Raw genomic sequence first — 24446 nt, 5'->3', positions numbered from 1 at the left:
CCGCGCATCACCATCTCTTCACCCCTCTAGAGCCCGAAAAGGGTCCTGCACAGGGCTCTGTGTCCAGCTGTGCTGAGGGAGGTTCCCTCTGAAGCAGCTCTGTGGTGTCACTGCCGGTCTCCGGCACAGGGGTACGGTGAGTTATTCTGTACTCCCCGCGAAAGGAGCTGCGGCTGCTGCAGCCGTGCCAGGGCCATGGAGCCACCAGCCTGCAGGGAGCTCCCTCAGCACCCCTGTGGCCGAGGCTGAGCAGGGGATGTTTAAACTGACCCCGGGATCAGGGCACCCCAGGCTGGGCCCCCATCCCCACAAGACACAGGGGGTGGCTACCGGCTGCTTTGGAGCCAACTACTTACATCACAGACTAACAGTTTACATAAATTCTCTTCAAATGATATTAAACAATGGTTTGGGGTTGGGCTTTTTTTGAGAGTTTTATTAAAGATACTACACCAAAATCTTGTACTCCATAATATTTTGATCACTCACAAACTAACTTGCTTAAAAATGTAATTTATAGAAAAACATCTGCAAAATTAAACCAAAAAAAAAAAAACATATTACACACTTCTGGACAATCTGCATGTTAGCAAAGAATTTGTTTTATTATTCAACCTGAACATATACTTAAACAAAGAACATACTCATGAAACAGGACACACTCCTTGATTATGGCACACCTCAAACTACTTGGACTAAAGGAAAACTAGTGCAATTGTTTAATTGCATCTAAAAACAGAACAATAAAAATGACTCTGTATTCCTTTGTTTTTTGTTCTTTTTTTTCCAAACCCATTCCACTTGTTCTCTTCTCTACACAACAAACCCTCCAGTGGTTAGTCCTGGAGACCACTCACATTGCATGAAGCAGACTCCCCATGGGCTGGTCCATGTTACACAGAAGCATGCAAAGGAGGACACTGCAGCATTTGCAATGCAAATCTATTAAATACGTTATAAATGAACAAGGTGTCCCTTTAACACTGCAATTCTAGAGCCTTTATCTGTGGTGGAAGTTTCCAGTGTATTTGTTATAAAACAGCATACAATCAGAAACAAACAAGGAATTTTGCAAATTGTTTGTGTTTTCAGCTTGTAAATCTTTCTGAGAGCTGTGTCTAGCGCCGAAACCAAAGCCAGCTATTGAGTAGCCAGAAAGCTACAGTAATGGAATACATGATCATTTCCCTCTTAGCACGCTCTTTGTTCTCTTCTTCCAGGAGCTGGAGACGGCGATTAAGTTTGATTATCTAAAAACAAATAAAGGCTTTTAATATTTCATTACAAGTTGCCACACTTTCTAGAAGCTTCCGAATAACCATGTAATTAGTATCTCAAACAGATGGATGTTAAACAGTTGATAATTTGACCTCTCTTCAATCAGTAGTGATCAGATCCTGCACTCCCTTATTATTTAGGAACAGAAACTGAGTCAGATTCCACAGACTCCCAGAACAGGACATGGTGTATGAGGGCAGTCCAGCAGGGGCACTGAGATGAGACCTTGCCTGGCCTGTTGCTGGTACCTCTGTAGTCATAGGCTTTGTCCTAATGTTGTCACCTACTGTGTTTTACATACCTGTCTTCTTAAGGAGGCAGCATCTACGACTGTCATGTCATCTGGTGTTCCCTCGAGCGTCGTTTCGAAGCTGGAGAGACTGTATCTAGCAAATGAAGGAGAGGGCTCAGCTGTGTCAGCCATGCAGATCAGCAAGTACCATATTTTATCAACATTCTAGCAGATGTATATTTTGGTGGTGATAGAGACAAGAATTTTTTTTTTTTTTGCAGCTGCTACAGAGTTGCATTTCAATAGGATCCTAACTAAGTAAAGCACAAACAGATATGAAGAGGGTAAGTGCTTGACTAAATTCAGGTTGATCGCTCTCCACACTTAAAATTCTCCACACAGACAACCTTCCTTCTGACACACAGTTCCTCAAAAGACCATTTCCAGTTAACTGATTCATGAAACCTGAACATTGCCTGCCCTAAAGTGCCAAAGTTGCAAGAGACCTGGCCAGAGTAGAAATAACCAGAGACTTGCAAAGTGTCTTATGCTCAGTACCTACTTCAGTATCCAAAGGGGACACTTACTGAGATTAAGAACCTCAGTCACATCAATCTCTGTATTTTAGGCAGACAATCTGGCAAACAAAGCCCCGTGCAGTCACTCACTGCTTGCTGAACTTGGTGTGCATTATTAAGTTTGTACCCAGAGCACTCTCAGTTTTCTGAATGCAGCAATTCAGAAAGAGCATTATTCCAACTCCAGGACAAGTTAAATAAATAAAGAACATTTATTATCAGTTCAAAAGTGGCAGAAAGTCTTTACAGGTTTATATTTTGATCATCCAAGTGCTAGCTCTTAACGAGATTCATTTCCAACAAGTAAACAGGTAAAGCTGTTCCTGAACCTCCACCTACTTCTGAGTTTCTCACTTTGTGTTTTTAAACCTCTGCTTCCAATATCAGCTTCCCCTGACTTCCATTCTCATGAGGACCTGTGAACAACTGCTGCAGACAGCTGAAATGGAGCAAAATAATGTCAAGGCCACTGAATTCCCAACAAATACACCTAAAAGAATTAATGACAGTAATTTCAAACTAACAAGAATATGAGTAGAATTCCTGGAGTTTGCAGAAGGCCCGTAAGTGCAGAAACTACTTTTGCACTGCAGGTTCTCCCATCACTTTCCTGAAACTTCTCTAGAATGCCCTCTGAAAACCAAAGAGATTTCTGATAAGGGTCTTTTTGTAGCTATTTTTTTTGTTAGTAGTACATGGTAAAAAAATTAGAAAATTCCACCAGATCTACAGCAGAGCTGTCCCTCATTCTCTCCTGGGAAAGGCAGGGAGGGTCAGCATTTCAATGAGATGCACACATCTCCCTCGCAGCTCATATAACAATGTATCACTGCTGCTCCATGATTTCCAAACCATTCCAAGTATTAAATCAAGAGCAAAAACCCCCTAGAGATACCTCTTTAGACCATTTCAGAAACTGAATTCCGGAGTTAGAGAAGAATCATCTGTTTCAATGCTGTTTCTACTTAAACACAAATCTAACCTCCATTTCCATGAAAACACTAAAGTCTAAAAGGCAAGTGGGAAAAATGGATGTGAAAGGACTGTTTTTTCCCCCTCAGCCTGACCATTGGATTATGTGTCAGTCTCTTACCCAGTACCACTGAAATGATATCAATCTGCCAAGACAACGGCAGTGAAAAGGCCTCCAGCTACACCCAACAATCACAGGCTGAGAGCACCTCCAAATTAGGTGAGGTAAGGCCAAATTTTCTAGTAAGCTCCCTATTAAATAGCAAATACTTGAACTATTCAGCTCATGTAATGTAAGAGCCTCCCCTCAAGCATTAATCTGAGGCAGAGTTCTGCAGCACATTGTATCTACCAGACAACTGAGATCTTGCAGGCGACTTGGATGGAGAAAGAATAAAGGCCTGAAATACCTCAAGAGTTGAGAGGCAGCATAAAAATGAGCACTGTGCTTTAAAATAACATTGCTGGGAAGAGGGAAATAGAAATCTGAATTTTAGAATTAGTGGATCATGACTAACAAAAAAATGCTCTTTACCTGGTGTTGTCATGATGAGGATTAGAGGAAGTGGTAGCAGCTGACCCACCACGTAACATTGGCCTACAGCAGGATTTTGTAGATTGAAAGCACAAGACAGAAACAGGAAATGACAAACAAGAGAGAAGATGTAAAACACCAAGATCAAAGGAACATCAAAATACTTCCAGATATGCTCTATGTTTCAATATAACTTCTATCATTTATTTTGTTGTAAATTGCACTTTCATATTTCTCTCATTCAAATTTAATCAACACTGAATGTTTTTGCAGCTAAGACGCGTAAGCAAATTTTTGATGAAGCAGATTTGGAGAAGCTTCATTTACAGCAGAAGACAAACAGGTGGAATAGAAATTTAGCCTTAAAAAATAAATATGGGGAACTTCAGGTTCAAAAAAAAAAAAATTACCCCCCCAAAGCCTCACCCAACAATAACAGGAAATCAATAAATGTACTACACATACTTATAAAGGGCCTTTTAATCACCCTCTGCTCCCTGCAGGGAAAGGGGAGATTTGTCTTTCCTGTATTCATCTATGCTAGATGTAATTCAGAAAATCTGGGCTGGCAGCCTAAGGGCCATGTATAACCTGAAGAGAGGGAAATCTCTGCAGGAAGTGACTACAGGCTTCAAGCACATCTCTTGAACATCCTTACACGTGTTGCTCTTCTCTCTTTTCTTTCTGGGCAGGGAGGAAGTTGCAGGAACTGCTGCAGCTTTCTAATATACATGAAGTTTGCAAGGAGAAGGTGGTGTATTGCAGCTCACCAGCAGTACCCTCTGACAAGCTGGCACTACATGTTTCCAGTGCCTCTGGTAACGAGGCATTAGGGTTCCACATCACAGGTGTGCAACAAACTCTGCAGGAGCCTGAAATGTCTTCTCAATCTCCTTCATTTTCCCAAAGCCAACTGCAGATTCTTGTACCATGCATTTAACCCATGTATACTGCAGGCTAGAAAACTGAAGACAATCTAGGTATGAAAATCTTTACAGCAGGTCCATATAGGAGGCAGAGCTTTGGTGCCAAGGTGGCTGGGAGAACACTGTGGCCTGAGACCAGCCAGAACCATGCAAAAATATCACAGCCACCAGCTTCACTTCAAAAGATCAGGATCTAGGAGCCTTGGCAAACTCTGCTACCTGGTAACCATTTACTGGGACCAGGTCCTAGTCTAGTTAGCACCAGAAGAGCACACCACAACGTTCTCCTTTCTAGCAGTTAGGCCAGCATGATTTATTTTACAAAACAGAAAGCCCTGTTTCTGACACATGCAATATATGAATGTTCTTACCTAAATGTACAAGGTCTTGCAGAAAGTTATCCAAAAAAACCTGTTCCTAACCAGAGAAATAATTCAGCTGGTCTAAAATCTTCTCTGACAGATGCCACAACTAAATGCTTTGAGACAGTGTAAGAAATTGAGCAAACAGCAGCTATGGAGAAGGCCACAGAATTTTTCTGAGAGCTTCAGTCACCTGTAACCAACTGGCAGATATGTGAATGCCAGTGCCAGTACCCAGAGGGCACTGCCCACACCATCTGACACTGGACATTTGGATTCTGTGTAATGAGAACAACAGTCTCAAGTGCCCTCTAAATTCAGCTTCTGCACTATCTTTTGGCAAACACAGTTTTACAGCTCTTGTAGAATTTATCAATCCTAATTCACAACTGCCCTTCCAAAGGAAAGCCAGAGGCTTGGAGACAGCTGAGGGCTACAGCAAGGCACAAACCCAGAACACTGAGATCTGTGCAAGGCAGGAGCTCAAACTCAAGTCTTTGATCCTACTTCCCAACACAGCCAGGCTGTTAAGATGCTGCAGGTGACTTCTTCCTTTTCTTTACAGTTCACTTTATTTCATTACATATGGACCCAAAAGGAATACCACAATATTGCCCCATCTCTTCTACTTGCTTGGTTTTTTTATATCAACAGAGAACTGATTACCTTGATCACAGTGGCCTCATAATTGAGAACCTTACTCCAAAATTAGCAGTAAGTTTTTTGGCAAATCCAGAATGTACAAGTTTAATATAGGCAAGACATTAAATGCATGGCCTTCTTTAAAAAAAAGTGTACATTAGAACTTGGAATTTTCTGGCTACTTCTGTCAATTCCATCCTAAACATTAGTGCATGATCAGAAGAACCCATAACAGCAAGGTCATGTGTACTCCCTGCAAACACAGCAGCAACCTCAACCTTGAAGGGAATGCTCAGGAATACAATCTAATACCAGTGGGAAAACAGGCAGTAAGGCAAGGAGCAACTGAACCTGGTCTCCTGCTGCTTCCACAATGAGGATGCAACCCTAAACACATGGTCTGGGAGGAAAACAACAAGGGGTGGACAATTCAAGGACCTGGGTCCAGTTTCCATCATTCCTGTGCCTGTGAACAGGAGGCTGTGGCCAGCACACACTCCTTGTTTAGCAGAGGCAGAAGCTGTGTTCAGCTCTGGCTGTCCTTTAAAAAAACCTCTGCAAGTATCAGCAAGGCCCTAAGAATGGGCAGTAGGATAAAGGGCTGTGCTCCAGACAGGAGCTGGGGGAGCTCCTGAGGTACAAACAGAACTGGCTGGCTCCAGCTGCTCCCCGTGCCTGTCTCAGTGCTGCTGGCAGTTCCTCCAGCACAGCAAAGCTGCTGCCTTTCCCAGCCTCCCTCACACCTGCACACCCATCTATTTCCTTCTGAACCATCATTACCCCAGACCAGAGTCAAGTTTAGCCCTCTTTGATGGTCTTAACTCACTTCCCATTTTATTTCTGCAATGAAAAATATCATTAACTTTCTCAATATAAAAAATGATCTTATAAAATCTCAGGATATGACTACGTGGGGGAAGTTTGGCATTTTAAAAGGACAGTGTTTTTTTTTTTTAAAGAGGGCTATCCTAAAGAAGAGAAATTATAAATTGCCTTACTTTTTCCTCCTAAATAAAATGTACTGACTCAAGAGATGAGTCAGTTTAGATAAAGTACAGATTTCAAAACAAGTCTATGCAGATATGAAATTGTCTCTTTTTCCTGCATTTAAGACATCACTAAGATCTCATTAAATGCATGGAGTTTTTGGGGGGCTTGTTTGTTTGGCTGGTTTGTTTTCAGATTTTCTTCTGCTGCCTAGAGCATAAAAGATCAATCTTTAAAGGACACTAGAGGTAGGTCCTATAGTCATTCCACAGAAATTGAAACAGAAAAATGGTTAGAACTAGAAACCAAAACTGACCTATTGTCCTTGTCCAAGCTGAAGGAAATGCAAGAGTAAACAGTGATCATTAAATTGTTGCTCATTTAAATAATCCTTTATGTGAGCAGTGCTGGCTGAGCTAGGCATAATTAATTACCTGCAGCAGTACCATCAGCACCTACCGTTAGCAGTTTTAGTAGATTGGAAAATGTGTGGGGGAAAAAAAAAAAAGACAAGCTATAAAACAAGTTACAAATATTTCCAGTAACACACAGCCAGAACTTGTTAGTTTTAAAAGATCTCTTCAAGTATTTAGCATAAAATGTTAAAAGAGGTAAGGCTTTGAGAAAGAAAACACATTACACAGAGCAAAAGAACAGAGTGCAGGTTTAGAGCAATTTAAAATGAATAATATTTTGCAACCATGCAAGTGGATCATCCAAATTTCACATTCCCACGCCAGCTGTAATGGTGGGTGTCCAAACACCCAGCCACAAAGAATACACTTTCATCTTATTGAAAATTCATTATTTTAGCACCTATTTATTCATAGGTGACTAGAAACAGGTTTCCCATTCCTTCTAGGAAGGTTAGTAAGAACACCTCGAAAATTAACTCAAACCAGGTTGAGTAATGCAGCTTTTGAAGTATTCAGAATCCTAGAATTTTTCTGATAATTGAACTAAGTTGAAAGTGTATGTATATGGATTTGTTTTCCAGAATCCAAGAAAACATAGGCAAGAGCATGCATAAGAGAAGCCAGGAATAAAACCTGTTAGCTTCACAGCAGACTGGGAAAAGGGCTACAGTTCCAATCTATATTTTAACAAGGACTCTTGGCACAAGATCCTTAAGTGCTACTGTTCACAGACAGTACAATTTCTTCTTATCTGGGAGCTTTAAATTGGAAAAACAAATTTTTAATTGTATAATTTTAATATTGATAAGGTAAAAAAAAGTATTGATGCCCAACTGTTGATAGATAGGCATCAAAATTTTAACAGCTACAGCCTGGCATTTCACAGGATTAAATAATTCATTAGTTAAGAACCCAACCCACAGTATTTCAAGAGACTCTATGCAGCTGATTTTGTTTGTTTTTCTGAGTCCCAGTTTAAGAACACAAAGGCCAAAAATACTGGAATTCTTTACAATTCAGGAATGTTACTATAGGCATTTATATATTGTCAGGTCAGCAAACATGGTGAGCTAAAGGAGGTGCCAGTTTGGAAAGTGACTGCAAACACACAGACATTCACAGTAAGATTGGCTTGATAGTCACATTTCATTACCAAAACAACTAGAAAGCAAATAATTCAAACTTCACACTACACATAGTAAGTGTGCTAAGATAAGATAGCAGAGGCACATGGCAAATTTCAAAGAACTTGCTAGCACAGGCCACACTGAAGGGCTGCAGGAGAAATGAGCAGTTCCTCCCAAGTGTTCTTACCCATTATTTCCACTAGTTCAACCTCCTGGCAAGCCCCGGGGGTCTGAGCTAGCCCTGCACTGGAGACTTGTGCAATTGTTACCTGAACTTCTGTGCTGGCACACAACTAACCTGGAAATTGCTTTTAGTAAATGAATATTGCCATTGTTAGTCTTTAGGAATGTTTCTATAGTAATAAACATGCTGCTCTTGGAACCCTTCCAAATCCCAAATCCAGACAGTCTAAGGATACACCAAGTGAGCAAAACTCCACTGAAGAGAAATAACTACGCAGGGATTGCCATGAGGCTTGTTGTGGCTCATTACTCTCCAAGTGTCAGGTTATCCACAGAATCAGAGACAGCAATAATCAGAGGAGCAACCAGCTCCCCAGTGTCCCCTGCCTTTCCTGCTCTCAGCATCCACGGCGGCCACCATTAGTCACATGGCCACCAGAGAGAATTAATCCCAAAATAAACCATGAGTTTTAAGTCCTGACACATTATCAAAGTAGTCTACAACGCCTTTTAATATTCTACCCTGTTTCTGCACATTTTTTAATGCTTCATGACATCATCAACCCAATCTTATTGATTTGCACCACTGCTCACCAACAGAAAAGCAGAAGACAAGGCTTGTAAATTTGCAGGCTCAGGGTCAAGTATTAATTGCAGAATACACTGATAATCTCGGACAGCAAAACCCCTTGCAGCCACAGGCTAACCCTTCCTATAAAGATTTTTATTTGGAAGGAAACCAAAACAATGCTATATTTGAAACAGAAGCATTTTGAAATGTGAATTTTGGACATTTAAATTGCTTATGAATAGTGAAAGCAAAGGAAAGCAAAAGCAAATAATTTCATCTCATTGTTGTGTAAACAGAAACCAAAGTCCACTAAAAAGGAGAAAAGAAAAACAAAGCAGCAGAAGCTGGCAGAACCAGGGACAACCAATCACCTGCGGTTTTCATCCAGCACATCCAAGACCTGCTGGTAAGCCCTACGAGTGGAAGACTGGATAAACGACAAAATGCCACGAGCAGAGTAAAGATTAATTCCATCTTCAGGTAACATATTGGGAGGACAGACACGAGCCTGTTGCAGTGATGGGGTCACACTGTTTGTACAAGCATAGTAAATGAAGAGAGAAACACTAGAGTCAGATTTTAAATGAAAAAAAGCCTTTCAGATAGACCCCATTCCAAAATGCTTATTGCTTGATTTTGGTTTACCCTTCTCCCACCACTGTAAAGGTAACACTCCCAAATTCCAGTAGCGTGGGGATTATGAGCTGCATTTGCATATGTCCATCAGAAACACACACAGGTAGTAATAAGGACACAGTTTTGATCTGTTACACAAGTTAGTCCTAGAAAGTGCTTGTACAGCTAAATCTATACCTGTTGAAGTCAGCGTTCAAGTCCTCACTTGACATCAATGAGAGGAGTGTTTTTACAAGCACTGGCATTTTAAGAAAATCCTACACATCATCTCTTTTCAAAACACAAGCCTTTTTCCATAAGGAGAATCTCACACAGAACCTCTTTAACAAAATTTTTGGAAGCTATGATCAAGACTGTATTTTGATTTGCACATGACCAAGTTTGAAAGCAAAATGCAACAAATTCAAAAAATAGTACGAAATTCACATCCCAGTGACAATGAATTACATGATCTAACATGTTGACTATGATGCAAAAAATATTATTTAAAATATGCAGGACTGGACTTCAAACATGGCCATTTGGATTATACCAAACTTGTCTATCAGAGAGAAAATAGCTTTGATAAGCTGCCTACGATTTGCTTACGTTTCTTTACATTCAAAGTGACTTTATTTACTTTTCCTGCACACAGCAAGACTTTTATTTTTTTTAATCTGGAAACTTTATTAGAGGTAAGATGCTTTTTTAGTAGAAATTAATTAGTGTTAATGTAAATATTAACACACATGCAAACCAAGTTCCAGCCACTGTACCCTTTAAATCTTGGGTTAGTTTTTATTCTGAGATTAGTACCCATAATTCAACACATTTCCTTGCCACTTGTGCTTTGCTACAACAGTTTGGATTTAAAATGTCAATCTTTTTGACCGTGGCATTTTAATAAAACATTAATGCTGAGTACTTGGAAGTTGGTTTGATATTTGGCTAATCTCTAGCAGGGTCAGAATTCTGTGGCTACTCTTACTTTGAACAGAGCTGCTCTGCACGTGGCTGGCAGCAAGATCACAAAACTGAGTAGGACAGAAAGTTCAGCTGAACAGACTGAATCAAACAATGTTACACAAATGTCACCTCTCCCACAGCAGAGCTCAGCCACCATGGGCTTCAAGGAACACCCACAGACTGCAGCAACTGGGGCTTGGCAGATACTGGTCATTGTTACCTCAAGGGCAGGTATCTTTTCAGGCTGCCACAGACTACATTGCAGTAAATATCTGGTTGCTTCCTTCCAGCTTTTCTTGCTCATCCACACTTGCAGAATTCACCTTTCTTCTATATTTATGATGACTTCTATTTTGTAATCAATAGTAGTGGTCACACATTTTACTATGGAATTGCACTAGAAATGCCAATATTCAACAGAAAAATATCAAGCAGCAGGGGCAAGTTCAAAATATTGCCATTAAAATGAATTTATCAGAATTGTTACTCCTTGTGGATTTGCTGGATTGAGGCAAATGAAGGCAGAGTTAAGGCTTGAAATTACAGTATATTTTACATTAAAACTAATTTCATCTGTGCATCACTTCAGAGACATGCAGAACAGGGTAAAAGACAACTCAAAAAAAAAAGTAGCAAATAATATTTAAAACATATTGCAAAACAGAAAAAAATTGTGGAATTCCTGTTGTCCAAAATGGTATTAGTATAAATACTACAGTAATGATTTTTGCATACAAAGATTTCTGTATACTAAAAAGATTCTAAAAAATTAAAAAGCAGGAAAAAGCCCCCCAGTTTAAACTAAAACTGTACAGAATTCTCTAGAATTAAGTCACATGTGCTGATTAAAGTCAAAGTTATACAATAAGGAAAAATATCAAAAACCAAGAATAATTCTGTGAAGGACACAAAGGCCATGACTGTCGGGTGGAGAGAGAAGCAAAATTTTTCTTCTATTTTCCTTTTCCAGGATTTGAAATTGCTGTCCTGTAAGCATCTGGCAGTCCTTTGGACTATGTCAGAGACCATGGAGAAGAAATATTATGAAGCAATTACCTGAGACACAAATCAGCCCAGGTAACATAAGATAAAAAAATTTCTGCCATAAGGCAATTCTGCAATATGTAGTATGAGCACTTTTCATTAGACATTGTGGCTATCCCCCCTTCCCCCCTCCATTTCCAGTGAAATGGTCCTACTTGTAGTTATAATTTTGTTTCTCATCTCTGAAAAGAATTCTTATATACAGCTCCAGCAACTGTAACCTCCCTGGTTACAGACACCAGTCAATTCCAGAGCTTGGAACCAAAACAGACAGGATGAAATTACAGACATTACTATGAAAGAGTACAGTAGCATTTTGCTACATGCAGTTTTTAGCTTAGCAGCAATCTCCCCTAAACCTTCTCAAAGCATTTGTTGCGTACACAGGCTTTATTTCAGGTATTTCTCTGACTTGCAGTTCTGGTAGTATTAAATGAGAGGTAAACAGATTTAACTAATTAAGGTTACTTTGAATTCAAGCACATAGACAGACATGCACACCATCACCTTTTCCTCCATGACTTGCAAGAACAGAATTTCTCAAACTGTGAAATTGAACTCTCTAGAAAGATGTGTTATTTTGTGGAGCAAAAAGAAATTTAAGTGCTGCCCACTTTTCCATGCACTCCTGGTGGTTTGGTGATCTCCAGCAGAGAAGTGGAATACTTGCATTCAGCATTGGCTGGCAATGACCAATAAAAAGCTTTGTTTCTCCAGCTATACAAAACTAGCTAAAGAACAGAGTGTCAAACAAATTAAAGCAATTTTGAAATTTAATTTCCCTTTCATTGGCTGTCAGGTGTTTTTCCCTGTGCTCTTTACAGAGGGAAACAATTTGACCAAGTCTGAGAAACCCTGAAGCAAAATTAGAAACAACACATTCAGTGTAGCTGTTTCAAATTTTATATTCTAAGCTAGAGGTACTTAGTTAGAATATTAGTATTGCAGAGAGCTACAGAATTATACACACTCTTGCTTTTCATATACCAGGGAAGGTTCAGGCTTACGTGCAATCCTTAGTCGAAAGAGGTGACTGGAACCGTGGCATTTTATTTCTTGGGACAGTATCTGATCTGTGCCACCTTGAATAATAATTGTAATCTCTTAAGTGAGCATCCTTAGAAAAAGAGGGATTGTAATTTAGAGTTGTCATTATTGCTACACAGTTATTGTACCAGCAGGTACTTGTTAGTCCCAGGATTTCTAAGAGCATGAGAGAATTACTGACTTTAATGAAGCCCAGCTGACAAAAAAATCCTCAGAACTGTCTCTGCATGCAACTGGATGACAAGAAGAGAAAGACAATGGAAGAGAAACCACTATTTGTGTATGTCAAGAACACTGTGATAAGGAGCCCAGCCAACTCTCACTTGCACCATCTATTCCAGAATGTTTGATTTTGTCACTTTCTAAGTCAAGCCCTGGAATTTCACACAGTACATCTGATTATTTTGTCCAAGGAGCACAATAGTGTCCTAGACTAAAACTTGAGAACTGTAATCATATTTTGAAAACAAAGGTTTTAAAAGGCAGTGCTCCAAGCACCTCTTCAAACCTCATCACAGTTCTGAGCAGCCCATGTGGACTTCCTTTTCTATCTGAAGATGTGAACCAAACAAAGCACAAAAACAAAGAGCTGATTTTTGTCAAGGTAGAGCACCACAGCATTTGTTAGTGCAGAAGAAAACTATTTTTTCAGCCAACAACACTGGATGTAAGAACTTTAGCAGCAGCTAGTTTCTTATACTCTTGTAATTAACTGGAAAACTAGTATTTCCAGATGGTAAAGGAATTCCAAGGAAATATAAATGAGGCAACAGTTGCACAATAACATTTTCTGTAGTGCAAAGAATTGATTTACATGAAACTTGCAATATTTTTGCAGTTTACACTGTATGTCCTGAGGGCTTAAACTGTGAGGAAACAAGAGCCAAGAGGTTTCTTTTCCAACAAGTACAGAAGGCCTGGCCTTCCTGCATTTTGGGAGCTGCACAGGTTCCACTGTGACCGTGGTGTTTTTACAATCTGAATTCCTAGAACATTCTCCTGAGAGGTAGCCAGGTACAAAGTCACATTCTCCACTTGGAGAGTGACAAAACCTGGATGAGGGAGAAATGTCAGACTCAGCATCAGAGTGACAGAGCATGTTCAAAGTGATTTCTTTCTTTGGATTGCATTGAATCAGAAGAAGCAATTATGGCAGAGAAAGAAGCCATTTCTAGGAACCTCCATGATTTCAAAGCAGATGATCTAACACTAGACACAGCATAACTTCTGTCATAAGAAAACAAGCACCTGGGAGGACAAGAGAAAAATGAAGTTCTGCTAAAATACATTATCTGCAGGTCAGAAGTGCAGAATACTGCAATGAAGGATATCTTCCACATGGGCAGTAGAGAATACAGATTTGAAGGCTCAATATCATCTAGCTGTTATTTATCTTACAAGCAAGAGAAGAGATCCTGGATCAATCAAAAAGATACAATAGAGGGTGCTTGGCATTGGAATTATGATTTATTTGACAGACCTTATCAAGCAGTGGCATGGGTATCAAAAGAGGAAAACTAATCTCCAGGTGTGTAATAATTTCCTGGCTTTTGTAAAACTGATAAACTGAGTCATGCCAGCTGTCAGTCATATGTTCCTTCATCACAGGCTTTTTAAATTTACAGGATTCCAGGTGCTTATTGTATTGCTAAGCCTCTGAAGAATTGATAAAAGATTAAAATACTGTGACAGCAAATAACATTCAGACCACGTAAACCCAGTAATTCTATATATAACTACTGAGTGACAGAAAAACACACAGGTGAATTTTACAGATTTAGGATTTTCAGATTCAAGAAGTCCATACATGTGAGAACTCTGACAGCAACTACAGGCAGAGCTGATCTTACTGTTTTCTAGGATGGGCATTTTCTCATGGGCATGGCCCATGACTTTTGAAAGACTAAACTAACATGGGATAAAGTAAAGCAATTTCAAGAAATTGCAAGAATTTCTTTACCAATTGGTTTTTCCTTTTAAGTGCAATACATCAAAGACTGGCAAAGCAGAGCTGGCAGCATCAAAGGGAGAAATATTTCCACAGGAAGCTCCCATCACATGAAGATCATGGTACTCCAGCATGTACAATATCCAAACTGCCAGATGGGCAAGAGAAAGCCACTCTGAAGTGACATTATAGTGTGTCCAGTCCAACAGGACATTATTGGGTAAGTGACACCACAGGGAACTTGGACACTGAGGAGGCTGACAGAACACCCAGAGACTGAGCTGGTCAGGCACTTAAAGATGGGAATCTGAGTTTTGCCAGCTCAGTAAATGTGTGTGACTCTGCAGACCTGAGCACCTAGACATGAGCAATCTATAAACCTGTATGAACCCAAAGTCTGATCAAATAAGAAGAGGAAGATATGAAGCAATATTTCTATAAATATCTGGAAGAGAAGCGTAACATGTCTGGAACACGCATCAGAGTACATTTCATTTTAGCCAAATTAATAGGTGGACAGATATGTGGTACACACAGTACCTCCTAGTGCCCCTGATGTCAATAGAAGGAAACAGGCATTTCTAGGGCATGCTTCACTTGATCTACTTTAGACTAAAAATAGGTAGACCTTAAGTAGGCTATGCACTTATTTCCCGCTAGTTACTGAAAATTAAGTTTGATGGTGATCTAGCAATATTGTCATACAGTCTACATTGGGACAGATGAATCCTATCTTTCAAATCTTAAATTTAAAGCCTTTTCTAAGGCAAGTATTCCTTGTGGCAGCTGTATTAAAATTCATACATAAAAGACTTCTAAGTGTTATATTGCAAAACCAGTTATTTCCAGGTGGAAAGATGCTGTCACTCAGAATAAACCATGATTAATCCAAGACTATCATATCTAACAAAAATTTACAGACATGTATGTCTTCAGAAGGCGCCCTAAGAACTGCAACCTTGGATGGTAACAACAGATGAAGTTTCCAATTCTAAGTGCTCCTTGCCATTTTGGTCAGAAAATATTAAGATGTATATACTCACAGATTCCAATACATGTAGTACAGTGACGCCACAGAAAAATTACTTATTCTAATATTTATGAGGAAATAAAAATATTTCTTCTCCAATGAATGAAAATCATTATATTACAGTGAGAGAATTTGGAACATTTTGATGCACAAAGAATGCCATTTCCTGAAAATTAAGGGGGAAAAAATACTGTACCAACTTAGAAATGGAAAAATCTCCTGAAATAACAATTCCTGGTAACTGGTGAAACAAACTGTGAGCCCACAAACACTTCAAACCCATCCCCTGCAAGAAGTCACCTGCCTAATCGAAACCCACAGAAAAGAAGAAAAAGGCTGGTGTTATAATAGTTAAAATGATGTTCTTGCCACAAGATACAAAACATTAGCTGGGAAAAGCAAATAAGGAGGAGGTAAGGAAGGAAGGAAAGGTGTCCCAAAGGTGCAGCAGTGGCCCTGCAGGGGGCTGCACTCACATGGAATCGTTGCGGGCCAGCTGCCCGTTCTGCCGCGTGGCGTTCTCGCTCATGGAGCGCTCTCTCTTCAGCCTTCCCACCGCGCGCACCTGCAGCACGGGAGCAAAGGAGACATAAAAGCCAGAGAGTTCCAGGACACAGCTCTGTGCTTTGCAGGACTGTCACTCAGATCTGCCCTCAGATACAAAGGCACATTTCCAGGGGTTTCACAGTGATTAGGAGGAAAACCACTGATGACAGATGTGATGCTGGTACATGTAAAACCAAGCTCCGAACTTACTGCAACCCTGTTGTTACCTATCCGTGTGACCCGATGTCAAAATTAGAACCAACAGAATTTTCTATATTCTCTGGAGATACTCAAAGCCCACTGGACACAATCCTGAGTAACATGCTCCAGGATGACCCTCCTGAGGGAGGTTGGACTAGATCAACTCCAGTGGTCCCTCCCAATCTTACCTGGGATTGCTTCCTATCACCAAAGATAAATATATTTCTATTGTATTTTATAAGCCTATAGAATATGCAGCTTCATAAATAATTTTCCATTTTTAAAGTGTCAGTTGCCATTATTCACCTGGATGCCAATGTTATACCATTATTTGAAGTTGTTTTTTTCAGAGCTTTGTTAAAACTCATTAATTCTGTGTGGTGTTATATCACCTGGCTATGAAGTCCATAAATTAACCACATATATTACAATGTATAACTATATACAACACAAGAATCTTATATTTTTCTGGTAATCTGTAAATAAAAACAAACTTGCAGCTTTCTCTTCATCACAAGGACTTTTTTGTTAGAAATATTTTGAGTAGTTCTAATTATGACTTTATTTTTGTAAGTAGTGAGTAAGCTTGCTGAGGCCATCTGCCACTTCGAAGTCTAACTACTATAGTACTAATAAAAATATTTTTATATTTTCCCAACATATGTCAGCACCAGGTTGATCTGCACCACAGTAGAGAAATCAGTGGTCATTTCACTTTCTTTAGCAGAATGCTTTTCATCTAAGGAAAAAGCAAAATAAGTACTGGCCTCTTCACTTTGAGGTGTCTGCTGTGGAGGTTTTTCTAGGTCCAAAAAATCTAGCGGTCGATCACTAAGAGAAATAACACGGGGAGGAGTTTTCAATGCCAGTGGTTTGAATGGAGTAGACTGAAGAATGTCAAGGTCTGCTGGTCTGGAAAATGGAATGTCTTCACTATTACCTGCAAGAACATCAATTGTCAATAGAAAGCAAATAGTTCTGAGGCCTGAAGGCCAGTGCTTAAAAGTTCAAAAGGACATCACAGCAGTTACTTCTCCTGGCTATGCCAAATGATGAAGTATAACCTTCTTTAACCTTCTTGTATGTTAAAAACTACTGTTGAAGTACTCATCAAGACCACATTGACACTTATTTGAGCAGTTTCTCTGAGGACAATGATCCTGAGTAACCCTGAACCACATAAACTATTATGCAAGTGAGAGCACTCAAGACACAGTCCTATCAGTGTCTTTGACTGGGGACATCAAAGCATAAAATATATGCATGTCACACATTTTGCAAACTTGTTAGACTTTCAGCAGTTCTGGATATGTCACTGTAAAGTCCATGACCACAAATACTAAACTTATATTGACAGAGTCCACTCATAATAGACAGATTATCAACAAAATTAACACTCTAATTAAAATCAAACATGTTTTGCATGACAAATATAAAGTCCATCCCCAACATTTGTTACAGTTACTTTAGCTTACAGTTAATTACTAAAAATCAGGTGTAAATCAATAAACAGTAATTTTTTTCTCCAAAAATACCATAGTAGGATGAAACATCAGCGATTTAACCTTCTGTTCATAATTAATTCATCAGCTGTCTCCATTATAAGCTACACCAAAACTATTCATGAAATATTTTCAGACCTTAAAAAACTTCCCAAGTTGAAGAGCTTTAACTATTTAAACACCAGAAAGCATTTTACAGGTTATTATTTCAAAAATGACATATCAGTATATATTTTTTCCATCCAGAAATCTGGGGAATTAATTTAAGTTTTCACCTGCACTGCGATGCAGACATACCTGCCACTACAATCCGCTCTGGAACCTGCATAGTTACACTGGCATTTGGAAATCCTTCCTGCTGGCTGCTCTTGTCCAGGTCAGCGTTTTGAGGAGCCACCTTGAGCTTCTCGGGGACCCTCATGCGCTGGCTGATGCCCTCGGTGTATTCCATCTCGTACTGCAGCCGGTTCATCTCGGCCATCTCGGCAGCCGGCGACGGGAACGCCGCCCCGCCCATCCTGCCAAGGCAACCCAACACTCAGACAGGGACCCAGCAGAAGGAGGGACAGGAGATGCTTTGCTCAGATCACCAGGGAAGTGGGAGATAATAACTGAAGAGTCTTATTTAAAGGAGCAAACTGCACAGTAAAATTCACAGGAAGTGTAGTCACAAAGTGCTGAGAGGTGCAGGGCAATGAAAGAAGAACAAAGTGATACTGTAGACAATGCTCAAATTGAGGGTTCTCAAACTGAGCCACGACAAGTTAAAAAAAACCAAAACAAACCAACCTGGAAATTCTGCAGGCAAGGTACTATTCCTGCACTGGCTGACAGAAATAGAAACACAAACACATCAAAGAATTGGTAGCATTGGTGGGAAATCTATTCAGGATTGGTGAGAAATCAAATTACTGATTTGCACTTACAGAAATCCAGTATACTTGTGGTTGAGAAAATGGCTGAAGTCTCACAAAACTGCGTGTTGAGGCACAGGAAGACAGAAAAGACTCAGCCTGGGCAGGAGCCTCCTGCTCACTGTCAGTCAGATCTTACAAGGACAAAGTTCCTTATCAACAGCCTGTCAAATCAACTTGAAAACTGAGAATATTCATAACCCTTCCCAAGTGCAGCAATTCTTTAAACTTCCCACTTCTATATTTTTCTGTAAATTAACATCTTACTTTTGTGGAACTGATACAAAATGAGGAGGACAGAGAACAAGACTTCATTTAAACTTAAAAGCATTTGCCAATACTTTATATATATATTTTCCTAGAAAAGCAGTGGAATTTCAAATGAAGCAGTGGACGAGTTCTCTAGAAACTGGGCCGTGAGAAACTTACTAATGCAATTGCTGGGAGTTGTGTCAAAGACCAAGGTAACTGGGACTCTGAAGTTAGATTTAGGGTCGAGAGAAAAAGAAATCCTAGAGCTGTGCCTGGGGGTGGCTGGAAAGGGATCTCAGACAGCTGGGAGGAGCTGATTACCTGGGCAGTGGCCAGTGCACCTTGCTGATGGCTCAGACCCAGATAATGGCTATGGGCTCGGTTACGAGACACCCTGAAGGTGCCTTTGGAGGGGGCTGGAAAGGGGCTCCCAGAGGAAACACTGAGCTGCAAGAACTGGTTGTGGGAAACTTTTCATCCAGGCAAAGGCTGGGGGACTTGTCAACAGCTCACACTGCAATGATGGTTTTTTAGGGTTAGAATAGGAAAACAAAGTTTCTAGACATATATACACATACACAACATGTAAATATAACTTACATTGGCAAACCTGCCTATGCAAAGCATGGCTTAGTCTAGCACAAAATCTATGACTGGTGTTGCTTAAGTAGGTCCCTAAATGTAGTAACCCATCCTGGCAAAAAGGCAGGGTTTGCCACTAAAATTGCAACTACATTCCTTTACTATTTTTGGCAGCAAGGCCACGTCTGTCGCTGCATGTGCACTCTGCTGAGCTGAACGTGCAGAACGCAGAGAGGCCTTGGTGCAGAGCAGCACAAGGCAGGTGAGGCAGCCCAAACCCTCCCTCCCACCATCCCACACAAGCAGTACTTCCACATTTACCAGTAAAACCTTGAACAACCCTCAGGCAAAGGACAGAAGTACAGAGAAGGATGTGGATTGTGTAACACACGACTGCACACACACTGAGTGTGACCACCTGGCAGTCCATCCTGTGAGCGTCGGTGTTATTTGCAAGGCTCCCTATCACCACAGATCAAATAAAGCATCTCAGTAATCTCCAAGTGTCACTGTAGCACAGTAGGAGAACAGGTGATCAGGGAGCAGGCTAAAAGGTCACTGTGTAACCTTAAAAAAGGCCTATGTAAACTTAAAAAAAAATAGTTTTAAAGGAAATACTTGAAGTGCTGCACATTTAATCCACCTGTATTAATTATCACTGTATCAAGTGAAAGAAAGTGAAGCAACCCACTGAATTAGGAATAAAAGCTTTATAGGAGTTCAAGAGGTGCTTAAGCATCTGTCACTTCAAAAATGTTAACGTTTTCACATGGAGTTTTTTCATCCCTGCCCTTTGATTTTACAGACTAGATTTGCCCCTTTTGCAAGACATTGGCTTGATCAGCCAGTGACATGAACAAAATACACAGCCATTTGAGATTTCTACATTCCAAAAGGTGCCTTTCATTTCAAACATCGTCTGTGATCAGTAAAGCATTTCCCAATCTCATAAAAATCATGTCAACAGGGAGACCAAATTTTAAGAACTTACAGTACCCAGAGTATCGACTGGCAGCAGCTTTAAGCACACTTCTTGCTCACATGTGACAAAAGGTGTTTCCCTGCTTCACTCATTTAGAAACACCTGGCTGGCTCCAAGTTTAGTGATCAAGTATCCCTGCCCTGCAGCAGTGTTTCCACCACAGCTTGGTGAGGCTTTTGGACACAAGAAGTTGGTTGCACAACAACTGCTTTCCAGCTGCAAGGCAAAACCTACACAAAGCCAGACAGCAGTAGAAAGTATTTATAAACTAAATAGCACTGTGTGGGTTTAGCAGTGCTTGCCAAGGCCCTACAGATGCAAAACCTCCTATCTTCCTACTCTTGTCTACTTTGTGTCACCGAGAACTGGATTTGCTGTCAAAGTGATTTCAAATTTCATTTCTTTTTACAATAGAACAGCAAAACAAGAAACAGTGAGATCTCAGCAACAGATAAAACATTTTAATGAAGCTTCTGAACAAAACAAAGTTATGTTTTCTGCAATGTCCTTGTTATACAAAGCATTTTACAGAAAGCATTAATAATAAATCAGGTGATTGGGGATTTTAAAATTGATATTTACAGAACTAAATACCTCTTAAAAAGGCATGATAATAGAAGTCTGAGAATGATAAGACAATAAAAATCCAATCACATATATAGGATAAACAGAAAATGACTGAAGTGCAAATGAGCATCAACAGCATTTAACGAAAGAAAGAAATAAAGGAGAAATCCAGAGGATGATAAGGCAAGAGAGAAAAAAGAAATGTTATAAAGTGAATTACATGTTCAGAAAGACACAGGAGTACCTCTCTCTCCTAAACAAGAACAGAAGAGATGAGGATGAAGCAATGCATAGAAATGTGAGGGATGAATGTTTGGCAGCATTTTGGCCATAATCACACATTGGCCATATCTGTGCAGCAACCGGCAATGTTCTGCACAGCGTGGAGCTCAGATACAAGAAGATGAGCTCTGGTAACAGTATAGCTCTGTCAGCACTGAGCTCAGAGAGGTTTTACAACCCACACCAAACTGTAGCTTCTCGAGCTCCATTGCTGTTTGTTCCTGATGTGGCTACTTCGCAGTTCCTCTGTTCACGTGCACACAAGCTACAAAGTGTTCCCTTGGCAAGCATCCAGTTATCCTTGGACAAGGAAAATGGGGAAGAGGAAGACTCAGAGCTAAATTGAGGATGCGAATTAAGGAACCAGAAGACCTTATTCTGGGCCCCTGTAACTGAATACAGATCAGAGAGATTGTGACCTAACACAGCAGGAAGGGAACGGTCTGAGGGAGAGGAGCACCAGGGGCAGGCTAAACGCTGAAAGCTGCTCTGCAGAGCAGTTACAGGGGCTGAACTTAAACAATGCACTAGCCCCTCTCCTTAGCACTGGCATGACATCAACTAAATGCACCTATGACGCACGAGCAAGGCTATATGACCACAAACCACTAAAGACTGTGTTCTTTCAAGTTTGTTTTACTCCAGCAAAATGCTTTAACACAAAATACTTTTAATTTTTTTTTTTTTGTAATAAAAAAAAATGCTGGAGAACGTTAGAAGAAAACCATCACTCTGACAACCATTTTTCTGGAGCACCCAACCATTCACTGCGCTGTGGCGGCATTAAAAGCATTCGGAAAAGAGGGGGTGTAAGTGCTTCCTTCCCTTTGTGGGGGGTGGTCGCGGCGGCTCAGCCGATAACGTCCGGGAGAAATGGGGAGCTCGCGGTCTCGGCGCGTCGCCCCCGGGTGTCCCGGGCGGGCGGAGCCCCCGGCACAAGCTCCTGTCCCGCTACCGAACGCTCCCACGCGACCCGGCCGCGACCCCGGCACCGGGCCGGGCCGCGGGGCACAGCCCGAGGGGCCGGGCCGGGGGCAGTGCTGGCAGCCCGGAGCCGGTGCTGGCAGGCGGGACGGGCCCTGAGGGAGCCGGGGCTGAGCGACACGCGGCCACGGGGAGCGGGGGACACACGGGCTAAAGGGGCTCCGGCTGCGAACGCGGCGAAGGGCCGGCTGCGGCCCCGCGGGCAGGCCGAGCCCTCCGAGTGGAACTGGGGCCGCTGCCGCCAGGCTCCGGCGGTCCGTACTCACCCGTGCGGCGGAAGGAGGCCGGGGAGCGCTGCCAGCCCGGCCCGGCCGGGAGCGCGTCAGGCACCGCGGCACCGCACCGCGCTCCGCGCGTCAGCCGCCAAACGCGGCTTGCGTGTCCTCATCGGGTGTCCGTAAGGGCCGTACGTCACGTGACTAGGGGCGGGCGGAAGCGGCTCTCGCCGGCGCCTCACGTGTGAGGGTCGCGGGAGCAGCCATCTTTACTGAGGGCAGGCCTGCGCCGCGCAGCCGCTTTGGGGTGCCCGGCAAGGTGACCCGCGGCGCGAGCCCGACGGGCGGGGATGGCGCAGCCCTGCCGTGCCGTGTCCGGGGCTGAGCCGCTCGCGGTGCCCACACGGAGCGGTGCCGTGTGCCCAGTGCCTGGCCCCTGTGTTCGGGTGTGCGCTGAGCTGTGGCACGGGCAGGAGCCAGAGCAGTGCAGGCCGCCGGGCCCTGAGCGCTGCTCCAGGGCAGCCCCGCCGCTCGCCCAGCCCTGCCTGCGGCCAGCTCTGAGCTCCTGGGGCCCTGCCCGGCCACAGCCATCGCCGCCCCGTTACCGCCACGGAGCTGTTGTCGCCAAACGCGGGTGACAGCCGTACCTTTTGTGCCCCGCTGACACTCAGCAGAGCTCAAACCTTCCAAGGGCACCATTAGCTGACCCTTCCTGGAACTGATTATCGGAGAACCAGGAGCAGCTGCTGCTTCATGGCGTGAATCAAATTTTCAACTCCACACAGGAGAATATAATGAAAGATGCTGTTATGTCTATGAGGTACTTTTGAAAAAGAAGCAGGCTCAGAACTTTCCCTATCTTTGGATTTATGATTACAATGTTTTGGAGGTCAGAAAGTGTAGCAGTTCCACCACAGAAGCATGTACTGATCAAGGGCTTGCAACTTGCTAATTCAGCTCTTCACAAATATCAACAGCACTGCTTTACATAGGCAAGTGGTCAGAAATACGATCTCCTACTAAATCGAAGTTGTCTAACATTGAGAATGATACAGTAGTTGCCTTAAGATCTTACATTTGCTCTTATATTTAGCTGCCTTGAAACATGAGCTGTCCCAAGCACATCTTACCAGGCAAGCCTCATCATTCTGTATGCAGAGTCCTTAATTTTACCTATTCTTTAACATTTTATAAATTATCAAAAGGATTTAGTCCTTAAAATAAAAACAAACAATAAATCCCCAAAGCAATTACTGTCTAAAAACTTGTTCTTCAAGCACACTAGAAATTTGGCTCCTCTCCTGTGATTCCCCATATGTAACTGTATGTTGAGATCAGTTTTGTGACTGTTTTTGTTCACTGAATATATGACTGTTAATAAATTCAGTGGTCACAGACAAGCCACTTGACAACTGCCCTGCCTCGTCTTCTGTCCCAACTCAAAAAGAATTGTATCAGGCTCTATCCCATCCCCTCTCAGGTTGTTCTTTCCATATTTTGCATTGTGTACAGGTGCTTGCACAATTAACTTTCTTTGACAGTTTGAAGATTTCGCTGCAGATATCCTTGATTTTCAGAGCAGTGATTTAAAAGGCCATCCTTAAGCATGTTGCATACAACACAGTTCTGCTGGTTTGTCTTCTTTATTTTCATGCTGAACTCTTGATAATAATTTTAGTTGTGCCTTTTTCTTTCTGCACACTCTGATTGTACCAAGCACCACAGAACCACTCACTCCCCACATCCCACCTCACCATGGAACGGGAGGAGAATCAAGAAAATAAAATAGAACTCATGTTGAGGTAATAATAGTTTTACAATTGAAACAAAATAGTAATAAAAATGATACTACTACTACTAAATGTGATAAAAAGGAGGAGAGAAGGAGATAAAACCCAGGTAAGACAAGTGATGACAACACAATTGCTGCCCAATGCCAAGCTGGTTCCTGATCCACCAT

At 41.6% G+C, this 24446-nt stretch overlaps 1 protein-coding gene across 7 annotated transcripts; it reads right to left on the bottom strand.

Moving 5' to 3' along the window:
* Positions 1-584: 584 nt before the first annotated feature.
* On the bottom strand, positions 585-22697 carry MFF (mitochondrial fission factor). 7 transcript variants are annotated; one of them, XM_059855299.1, is made up of 9 exons: positions 22538-22697; positions 18006-18226; positions 16974-17146; positions 15936-16024; positions 12442-12516; positions 9181-9339; positions 3596-3658; positions 1580-1664; positions 585-1250 (listed from the first exon to the last, which is right to left on the bottom strand). In XM_059855299.1, the coding sequence occupies exons 2-9, from the start codon at positions 18223-18225 to the stop codon at positions 1119-1121; spliced, it is 996 nt and encodes a 331-aa protein (XP_059711282.1). In that variant the 5' UTR covers position 18226; positions 22538-22697; the 3' UTR covers positions 585-1118. The 7 variants fall into 7 exon arrangements, with proteins under 7 accessions (XP_059711282.1, XP_059711283.1, XP_059711286.1 ...); XM_059855300.1 differs by lacking the exon at positions 3596-3658; XM_059855303.1 differs by lacking the exon at positions 9181-9339.
* Between the last annotated feature and the right edge of the window lie 1749 nt (positions 22698-24446).

The sequence above is a fragment of the Haemorhous mexicanus genome, chromosome 10 (genome assembly GCF_027477595.1).
Source record: "Haemorhous mexicanus isolate bHaeMex1 chromosome 10, bHaeMex1.pri, whole genome shotgun sequence".
Taxonomy (NCBI): domain Eukaryota; kingdom Metazoa; phylum Chordata; class Aves; order Passeriformes; family Fringillidae; genus Haemorhous; species Haemorhous mexicanus.
This window is presented reverse-complemented; position numbering and strand designations above follow the sequence as displayed.

Coding starts and splice junctions, on each gene's coding strand:
- MFF (XM_059855299.1), bottom strand. CDS start 18,225: ATGGGCGGGGCGGCGTTCCCGTCGCCGGCTGCCGAGATGGCCGAGATG. Junction 1,665..3,595: donor CCTCATCATGACAACACCAG/GTAAAGAGCATT, acceptor TTCATTTGCTAG/ATACAGTCTCTCCAGCTTCG. Junction 1,251..1,579: donor CTGCCTCCTTAAGAAGACAG/GTATGTAAAACA, acceptor ATTTGTTTTTAG/ATAATCAAACTTAATCGCCG.